Below are 10,418 nucleotides of genomic sequence, written 5' to 3' on the forward strand. Positions count from 1 at the left end.
CCCCTAAATCTGTGCCTTTCCATAACTTTATCCCGGAGGTTTTTTGAAAGCTCCTTGGTACTCATGATTGAGCATTTGCTGTGAAATGCACGACCCAGCAGAGGAAACCCACAGGAACGGCTCATTTTATTCTGAAATAATCAGAATCATGACAGTTTAAACATGTGGAGGTCAATTATCCTGGTGTGTGATTTTGAAAGTAATTGGTTCCACCTCAGCGAGTTTACAATTGCTGTTATAATGGGGGTGGACACTTATCCAACCAAGATATTCTAGTTTTGTGTTTTTTGATTAATTTTCATGAAATTTGTATCATTTGTTTTTCACATGGAAGTTCTGGGTTACGATGTATAAATAAAGGTGTAAAAAGTCTGATTTAATGATATTTAATTTCAGGTGAAAGGCATCAAAAGGTGAAAAATTTGAAAGGGGGTGTTGACTTTCTACAGACACTGTACTCTGACTCGTTCTCCATCACAGTTAACATGACATCTTCCAATCCACTGCAAAGTGCCTTCTTTGTCTCTCCCCAACTCTTTCCAGATCTTTTTCAATCTTCCTGCTCTTTTGTCGTTCTCCCAGTTGTCGGTGTATATTTGTTGATGTATCTTTTTGTATTTTTCATTTCTCTTCTTTGCAATCGATGGTGCTGGATTTGCTGTTATTTCCATCCCATGTGTGGCATCTTCTGCTCGCACCTGTTCCTGGATATTGTTTCCTTTGATGTATTGTTTCATGTCGAGATACAGATGATGAACAAGTAAAGGCCTTGTTGCACATAGAACAATTATAGAGTTTCTCTCAGGTGTCTTATTTCATGTTTATGGAAGTTCGATGAATTATTAAACGCTTTGTTACACACGGAACAATTGTAAGGTTTCTCTCCGGTGTGTATTCTTTGATGTATCAATGCATTTGATGGATGAGCAAAGGTCTTGTCACACACAGAACACTTGTAGGGTTTCTCTCCGGTGTGTATTCTTTGATGTATCAATGCATTTGATGGATGAGCAAAGGTCTTGTGACACACAGAACACTTGTAAGGTTTCTCTCTGGTGTGTATTCTTTGATGTTTAGGTACAGTTGATGGATCAGTAAACGCTTTGTTACACACAGAACAATTGTAAGGTTTCTCTCCGGTGTGTATTCTTTGATGTGCTGATGCAGTTGCTGAACGAGAAAAGGCTTTGTTACACACAGAACAATTGAAAGGTTTCTTCCTGGTGTGCAATATCTGATGCTCATGTAAGTATGATGACTGATTAAATGCTTTGTTACACACAGAACACAAGTAAGGTCTCTCTCCAGTGTGTATTATTTGATGTCTTTGTAAGTGTGATGATTGATTAAATGTTTTGTTGCACACAGAACACTTGTGTGGTTTCTCCCCTGAATGTGTTTTTTGATGACGATATAAACTTGATGAAGAACAAAAGGCCTTCCTGCATTGTGAGCACTTGTGTGGTTTCTCCCCTGAATGTATTTTTTGATGACGATATAAACTTGATGAAGAACAAAAGGCCTTCCTGCATTGTGAGCACTTGTAGGGTTTCTCACCGGTGTGTGTTCTTTGATGTGTCAACAGATCTGAAGAAGAAGCAAATCCCTTATGACATACAGTGCACCTGTGTGACGTCTCACCTGTGCATATTTTTACACATCCTTTTAAACACGATGAGGAAGTGAAGTCTTTGTTGGTCACAGAAAAATTGTTTGGTTTCTCACTTATTTGGCTTTCCTGATGCAAGACATTGATCCACCTGTCGCAGTTGTTGTTGTTGTTTGTAGACACACCCCGAAATTTCTCACCATCCTGACACAAAGTCTCTGCCAGGTGATGATCGAATGAAACTTCTCCGTCCAATGACGAGGAACAGTTCACACTTGAAGATGTTTCAATTTTTTTCTCTGCAAATTAACAATGGAGTAAAATAAAAAATAAATCACTTTTACAACTTGAACAACACACGTTGAGCACATAATCTCACCTTGCACGTTCATTCTGAACAAAATTACCATTATTAACTGAGCACCCCACTATTATGGCCACCACTATCATGGCCCGTATACCCACATCATCCGTGCACCCTATTATATCACATTGTTTTTTGGAATGCGTTATGAACGTCAAAATGTAATTTTTCACTCACGTCTGGATGACTTAAAGTTCTTCGCACCGAATGACGAAAAATTGACAGAACAGCTATGACTAGTAAAACGGTTCTCTGAGGACATTCAAATGGAATTTAGGTAAGATAATTGTGCCAGACACACATTTGTATAAGGTAATCAACAAAAACAGGCAACAAAAAAATTGAACTTGAAACAACAACAAAAAATCGGGAACTTCACTGACGGAACCAGATCCTATTGGCAGAATCTCCTTCACCATTCTGCTGTGTTTCCCATATGCCACTCCGACTCATGGTATATATCGATATACAGCTCGGTTCTTGGAAATATTTTGAAGATTTGTGTTTTGCAGTGTTCAAGTATATTGTTATGAATTTGGGAATTCGATTGCACACAACATTCAGGTTCCTTTAGCTCAGTTATGTCGATATGTGCTTGTTCCCCAGATATCTCACCTTCCATTGTTTAATGGACAGAAATTGATTAAGTGCGCTGCGATTCAATTTAATAGTTCAAGAGCGATCCCAACACAATGGAGAGGAAGAAGAGCCCTCCCCTCCTGAATCACGGGACGAAACAACTCCCTCCCACCGGCGGTTGTGCGGGCACGGGGGATGAGTCACGCCGGGAGGGGGGAAGGGCGGAGGAGAATAAGGAAGAAATCCTCAGTTGGTTCGGTTGGTTGTTCAGTAGAGCTTCGGGTTCTGCTTGGCCTCGGTTAGGAAGGAGGCTTTTTGAAGGCTTTCTGCTTCGGCTTGGGTTCGGGAGGAGGCTTTTAATCGGCTTTTTGCTTTGGCTTGGCTTTTGGCAGGCCTTTGGGTTCTGCTTGGCGAGGGTTGAGACTTTTGGTTCAGTGAGATTCGGTTCTGCTTGGCGAAGTGGAGGCTTTTTGGAGAGCTTTTTGCTTTGGCTTGACTTTTCAGCAGACATTCGGGTTCTGCTTGGCTGGGTTCACTTTTTGGGCTCTGGCTTGGTTCGTCGAAGAGAGTCGGCTTTGTTCATCGGAAGAGAGTTGAGCTGGTTGCTCGGCTGGCTCTTCTTGGTTCGGGGGGCTCTTTGTTCATCGCTCGGTTCCCGGCTTGGTGCGACTCATCGGCCTCATCTTGGAGGTGGTTCTTCGAGATAGCGACGCATCGACGGGAAGGATCGGCGCCTCGTCTCACCAGCACGTGTTCGGAAGCGCGAGAGGATTCGCTGGAGCTCGGGAAGAATCGTGGCTCACGGCGATTGGATCCAGCTCGCTCTCGCTGGAGCCCGCGTCCGAACAGCTTGAAGACCACACGAGGTGGAGAGGTTCGAGATAGGTTCTGGGTTTCAGCTCATCTGCCCTCCGAGCTGGAGTCCATTATTAAAGGCATCAGCCACCATTTCTTGGGTGTGTGTGTGCATACGTGTGTTCGTGGGCCCGTCTCATAAGTAGGAAACTGTTAAGTGCCTGTGTTGTATTTGCTTCACATTGGAATAGAACTCGGCTGCAGGATTTTTTGCTCGTGTCTTTTTCCCCATCCCCCCATCCATTGCATTGCCTGTGTTCAAATAAATGTCCCCATTGTTAAATGTCACCCGCTCGTTGCGTCCCTTCCTCTCATTGACTGCCATGGAGCATTCGGAATGCCAGCTGGTTTTTAACACCAATAAGATAATCGGGTCCGACGGGACTTGGCGATATATAACCGCTCAGCAATCGCATACGAAACGAGCTGCGTAAAGCGGCTCGTTTTCGTGCAGGTCCCGTTGAGGTCAAGATCCCCGGCATTTCCGTCTGCGCGAATAATTAGGTACATCCATAATTCGGCGATTGACCCTGTAGCACGTGGACAGAAGAGTTGGCTGATCTATGGTGTTATAAAAACACCCGTAGCTGGGTTTCGGCGCTGATCCGGAAGCTACGACTGGATTGCTCGTTCGGTGGGTGCGTGCGGCCGCAATTGGGCTGAGGCGATCGTCCACACGAATCCACAACAATATCATTCAATTTAAATAAAAGTTTAAGAAGGTTTAAAGTTGTAAAATAAATTAGTTCTGGGTTTTTCCGCCGTTTTACCCAGTCTCATACATCACCCAAACACATTACATGAATTATTCATGTCTGTTCTGGACATATGAATTGTGTGATTTCACCAGGGGTTTCGGACCAGTATAACATTTAATTGTGCTGTGGGTGAAAGTTATTTGTAGTGGGGTGAATGAATTGTTTTGTACTTTAATTAAAGAATTGTTTTCACTGTTGAAAGTCTGGTTGGGTCACAATAACACCAAACAAAGCTGAACTGGCCAGAGCAATGACCACAACATGAGGAGACACCGCCAACACTGCCAAAGCGGGCTCAGCAATGGCAACAAAACGAGTTAAGATCGGACAGCACTCAGAAGGAAATCTCGAAATACCAAATGTGAATATATGGCATGGGATCTTCCAGGGAGACAGTCTTTCCCCCCACTTGTTTTGTCTTGCTCTGGACCCACTGAGTAACCTCAACAACAATTATGGACATGGATACACCCTCACAACCAATAGAAGAACATCCAAAGAAACAGGAAAGGTGACACACCTACAATACATGGATAATTTAAAGCTCTTCCTGACCCAGCTGTTTTAGCTGTTGAAAGTCTGGTTGGGTCACAATAACACCAACCAAGGAATGAACTGGCCAGAGCAGATTATAAATCTTTCCCTCACCTTTTCAATGCGGGCTGACTTTCGGACCTCCGGACCAAGGAGCCATGTGTGATCCATCCCAGCACCCAAAGGGCTACAGTCTTCACTTCATTCTGTCTCGAGGATGATCAAAACATTGTTGGATGATCTCACCCCCTCTGAAAACTCCTATCAACCTTGAGTTCATAAATATTCCTCATCCCTTCAAAATTAAGCATACCTCCAGATGGCTGCTGCACCAAAGCTGTGAGTGATTCTTCCCTGAACCCTCAACATGTCAGCTATGGTGTCAGCATGTTTAGAGGGTAAAAAGACCTCGTCTCACTGAAAACTACATCAGAATTCAAAGTTTCCATGGACTGCTGAGTCTGGGAAAGAGTGTTTTGCTTGTGTTGCCCCGATTCTCCATATCGATGCTTGTATTTGTTTTTCCTGTTTTAATTGACTCAAATGTACAGGAGGAATTGAGAATTTCTTCGACACACTCTTGGAACAAGATCACCCGTTGCATACAGAAATGCTGTATATTGTACAGAGAAGTCCCCATAAACCCCCAAAAATTTCACCAAAACCGACAACAACTTTTCCAATCATTAATTTCTCGGTATTTTTTGAGGCACTCGTGGTGGACCTTGGACACAGAAAAGCCCCAAACACAATAGAACAAAAAGAACATCGTGGAAGGGGGAGAGGAGTGTGGGTGGGGGGGGGAGGTGAGGACACAACCACAACAAGATGGAGGAACAATGGAGGGTCACCTGGATAAAGAATGGGCATGGGGAAAAATGAGATCAGAGGGAGGTTAGTGGACAAAGAGGCGAACAAACTGAATGCAAGCACAAACACAGCAAGAAGGGGGAAGGAAAACTGGAGATGGCAGAAGGAAAGGTTGGTGAGGAATAAGGGAGGAAAGCACATTTATCTGGAGAGGAAGAGGTCAGTTTGTGGAGGGCTTTTATTTTAGAGAGAGCTTGGCGAGGAAAGGAAGGGAGAGGGGAGAAAAGATCATGAGAATGGATTGGAGGGGAGGATGTTTTGCTCAAAGGATGTTTTGAAGAGTCGTTATAATAGACATCTTTAATCACAAAAACACAAGAAAAATGAGTTTAAAGTAAAGGGAGACTATTATATTGAAAACACTGATGGGGCATTTAAAGGGCATATAAAAATAAGGATTTTTCAATTTGAAGAACCCAGTCCATCATCAATAGCTGAATCAATTGAAATAGTGAAACCTGATGTTGAAAAAGTTGTTAAAAAGACATTGAAAACAATGAAAACTTTAAAGTTTTATATGGGAGTGAAAATGAATATGAAAAGACAAGATGAAGAACAAACTCCTTATATGAGAACAGATCTTCATTTTATAACATCATTTCAAGATTTTTTGAATAGTGGGGTTTATGAAGAACTATCAAGACAAGAGGAGGATGTTGATAATACAGTGGTAGGAAGTGGATTTCTTTTTTTTTAAATCATCTTTTTAGATATACACATTCTAAAATCAAACCCTCTTAAAGCTTCTTCTTTTATTGACTTACCAAAAGAAATAAAAAAAAAGAAGGCAGTTGTTAATATTAAGAACAATGATAATAAATGTTTTCTCTGGTCTGTTCTTGCTCACTTACATCCACCAAATTGTAATTCAGAAAGAGTAAAACAATATATGAAATATGAGAATACCTTGGACATTAAAGATTTTAAATTCCCAATGCCACTAACAGATAGTCCTAAATTTGAGAAAAAGAGTAATCTTTCTATTAATGTATATGGATTAACGGATACAAACAAAGTTCAAATATTAAAAATTTCAAACAACTATAAAAATGAAGAAACACACATTGATCTTTTATATTTTAGTGTTGGAAAGAATTCACATTATACATACATCAATAATTTATCAAGATTAATCTCTTCTCAGGTATTCAGAACAGCAAACAAAATATATCCTTGTAAGCGATGTCTTAATTCATTTCATACAAAAGAACGATTAGAACAACATTCAAAATATTGTAGTAATCATAAATCAGCTGTAATTACAATGCCTAAACCTGGTGAAAAGATTTCTTTTGAAGATTATAATAAATCTATCATGCACCCATTTGTGATATACGCTGATTTTGAATGTATCCTAAAAAATACACCCGTGCGGGAGTGACGGTCATCTCTGCGAGAAACAAGCATGAGTTCCTGTTACTAGGGTGAAGTGTTCTCGGGTCAGGAGGGATTTTTGGCCAACTTTGAAGTCACGTGACGCGAAAACGAAAGCGAATATCGAAAATCTGGCCTGACCAAATCTAGATATTGTCCCATAGATTCCTCTGCCACAATCAAATTCAAGATAACTTATGAAATGTAGGAGATAGATTTTGAAAATCGTCATTTTGCAACTACATAAAGCAGTTTTCGCAAAATTCAAAGTCACGTGACGTGTACGTATTCGAAGATATCGGTATTTTTTCGAATGGACATGAAATACAAGGTCAGCTGCTATGCAATGACACCATTCACTAACTTTTACCATGCCGAGTAGAGAATATATAGCCTCCTGAAGGTAGGGCAGTTTTTGCAAACTTTGAAGTCACGTTACGTGAAAACGAAAGCGAAATTCGAAAATCCATCCCGACCAAATTTAGATATTGTCCCATACATTCATATGTCACAATCAAATTCAAGATCGCTTGAGAAATGTCGGAGGAGATAGATTTTGAAAATCGTCATTTTCGCAACTTCAAAGGCCTCGTGACCTTGACCTTGACCTTCGGTGACCTTGAAAGTCATACCATCGTGTACGTCTCATTGACCTCTATCAGGATCACTAATGACCAGATCTCCCGCTTCAACTTCATTGTGAACGGACGGACGGACAGACGGATCGTCACCTCTCCTCTCAACACCAATATTATTTGGTCATGCTCGAAGAGATGACCTAATGACAAAACAAGATATAGATTTAATCAGTCATGTAGATTTGCTTTTGATGATTGAGAAGTCTAAGAGAGGTCGAATATCACAAGTATGTTCAAAAAGATATGCTCAAGCAAATAATAAATATCTTCCAAATTATGATAGTGAAAAAGATAGTAATTATTTGATGTATTTTGATGCTAATAATTTGTATGGATGGGCAATGTCTCAATCTCTGCCTTATGGTAAGCTCGAGTGGGTGGAAGAAAAGGATTATGAAAAGGCTTTGATGAATATTGTTATTTTTTCTCAAGAGGAATTGAATGAGGAAGAAGAAGGTTATTATTTTGAAGTTGATTTGAGGTACCTGAGTGATCTTCATCATAAGCATAAAGACCTTCCTTTTGCATGTGAGAAAGAAACCGCAAAGAAAGAATGGTTAAGTGATTATCATAAAAGTTTTAATATTAAAGGCAAATCAACAGAAAAGTTATTAACAACATTCTATGATAAAGAGGGATATGTTTTGCATCAGAGAAGCTTGAAACAGTTTTTGAGAGAAGGATTGAGAGTAGCTAAAATTCATAGAGTTTTAAAATTTAAACAAAGTCCTTGGATGAAAAAGTATGTTAAATTCAATACAGATATGAGAACAAATACAAAAGTAAAATTTGAAGGGGAATTCTAGAAATTGATGAATAATCCTGTCTTTGGAAAGACAATGGAAAATGTGAGAAACAGGCAAAACATTAGATTTGCAACATCTTGAAAAGAAGCTTCCAGATTGATAAATAAACCAAGTTTTATGAGAGAAGAGGTTTTTTTCAGAGACTTTTCTGCAATTCATATGGAAAAGGAAAGTATTGTAATTGATAAACCAATTTATATTGGAACAGCAGTTCTTGATTTATCAAAGATATTGATGTGTGATTATTTGTTTAATGGATGAAAGAAAGAGTATGGTGAAAATGTTTCATTGATGTATATGGACACTGATAGTTTTATCCTAGATATAAAAACTGATGATGTTTATAAAGATATGAAGAAAAATATTGGAGTATATGATACAAGTAATTTTAGTAAGAAGAGTGAGTTATTTTCCAAAAAGAATGAAAAGGTTATTGGTAAGTTTAAGGATGAGTTGGGTGGAAAAGTAATGAGTGAGTTTATTGGATTGAGAGCAAAGGCATATGCTTATAAGTATGGTGATCAGATTGATAAGAGGTTAAAGGGAATAAAGAAATATGTAATAAAGAAATCAATAACTTTTAGAAATTATTATAATTGTTCGATGAATAAGAAAGAAGAATATAGGAAAAAGAATACAATAAGAAGTAATAAATATAAGATATATAGTGAAGAAGTAAATAAAAAGGCATAAGGAGCCTTTGATGATAAGAGATTTATTTTTGATAATGGAATAGATTGTGTTCCATATGGATATTGTATGATAGAATGTATAAAATAGATTGTGTTTTAACGATGGGAAGATGGGTTAGGGTTTTTAAGGGCTATGGCCTTGTTTCTTCACAATATATAAATGGTCAAACCAACTATTAATCAAACTAAAGAGTGGAGAACATCTCAGTCTTGGTATATAAATGGAAAACATAAAGAATGTGAAAAATATCAAATAAGTCTTATTGAAAAAATAACAAAAACAAAGGTAAATAAAACAAATAAGCGAATCAATTTAAAAACTAGTTAGAGGATGTAAAGAAAAAAATAAATATCCTTGAATGGACTGAAAACTTTGATGGTTATCAATTGAACAATGAAAAAACAATTTACTATAATCTCAAAATGATATGTGGCTCAGGAGGTGGTCAAACAAGAGCATTAAGAGAAGTTTATCATTTCGTAATGGCACAAAAGGGGTATCTTAAAAAATATAAAGATTCAAATGTTTTGTTTTTCGATATTTTAGATGGGGATTATTGTGCAAAGAAAATTAAACTATTGAAGGAATTTGAGAATGAACAAATCTTTATAGGTTCAATGAGTGAGCTAAACAATATGCATCGGTTATTTGATAAAGAGTGTCCCAAGGCTTAGACGTTTTAGATATTTCTTTCGAATCACCTTTAACAAATCACATGACCACTTTAATACTTGAACAAATCTTTATCTTATTGCATGGATTATTTGAAAAAAAAGTGTCCCCAGGTGAAAAGGGGAGACAAATAAATATACCTTGGGATAAAAAGGGGGTTTAGAAAAACCCCAAACACAACAGAACAAAAAGAACATCGTGGAAGGTGGGGGGAGGCAAGGACACAACCACAACAAGATGGAGGAACAATGGAGGGTCACCTGGATAAAGAATGAGCATGTGGAAGAATGACATCATTGGGAGGGTGGTGGACAAAGAGGTGAACAAACTGAATGCAAGCTCCAACACAGCAAGAAGGGGAAAGGAAAACTGGAGATGGCATACGGAAAGGATGGTGAGAAATAAGGGAGGAAAACACATTAATCTTGAAAGGAATAGGTCGGTTTGTGGAGGGCTTTCATTTTGGAGAGGGCTTGGGGAGGAAAGGAAGGCTTGGAGAGGGGAGAAAAGATCATGATAATGGATTAGAATAGCCATGGGGGGGGGGGTGAATAGCCATCTTGAAGACGGAAGAGTCATATTGACGTCTGAGGAAGTTGGTTCCACAGGCTGGAGAAAGGAGTAACAAATGAGTGGAGGTGAGCAAGGAACCTGGATTTTGGGAGT

General features: G+C 39.0%; 1 protein-coding gene across 1 annotated transcript; it reads right to left on the reverse strand.

Moving 5' to 3' along the window:
- Positions 1-109: 109 nt before the first annotated feature.
- Positions 110-1,915, reverse strand: LOC147007571 (uncharacterized; the record flags this gene model as incomplete). Its single annotated transcript, XM_085866885.1, has 2 exons — positions 110-1,587; positions 1,726-1,915. Coding segments are annotated over 2 exons (990 nt in total), but the record flags the coding sequence as incomplete, so codon positions are not given.
- Between the last annotated feature and the right edge of the window lie 8,503 nt (positions 1,916-10,418).

Source organism: Eptatretus burgeri, unplaced genomic scaffold (assembly GCF_056783735.1).
Source record: "Eptatretus burgeri isolate ZD-2024b unplaced genomic scaffold, Ebu_testis_v1 Ebu_testis_scaffold_100, whole genome shotgun sequence".
In the NCBI taxonomy this organism is placed as follows: Eukaryota; Metazoa; Chordata; class Myxini; order Myxiniformes; family Myxinidae; genus Eptatretus; species Eptatretus burgeri.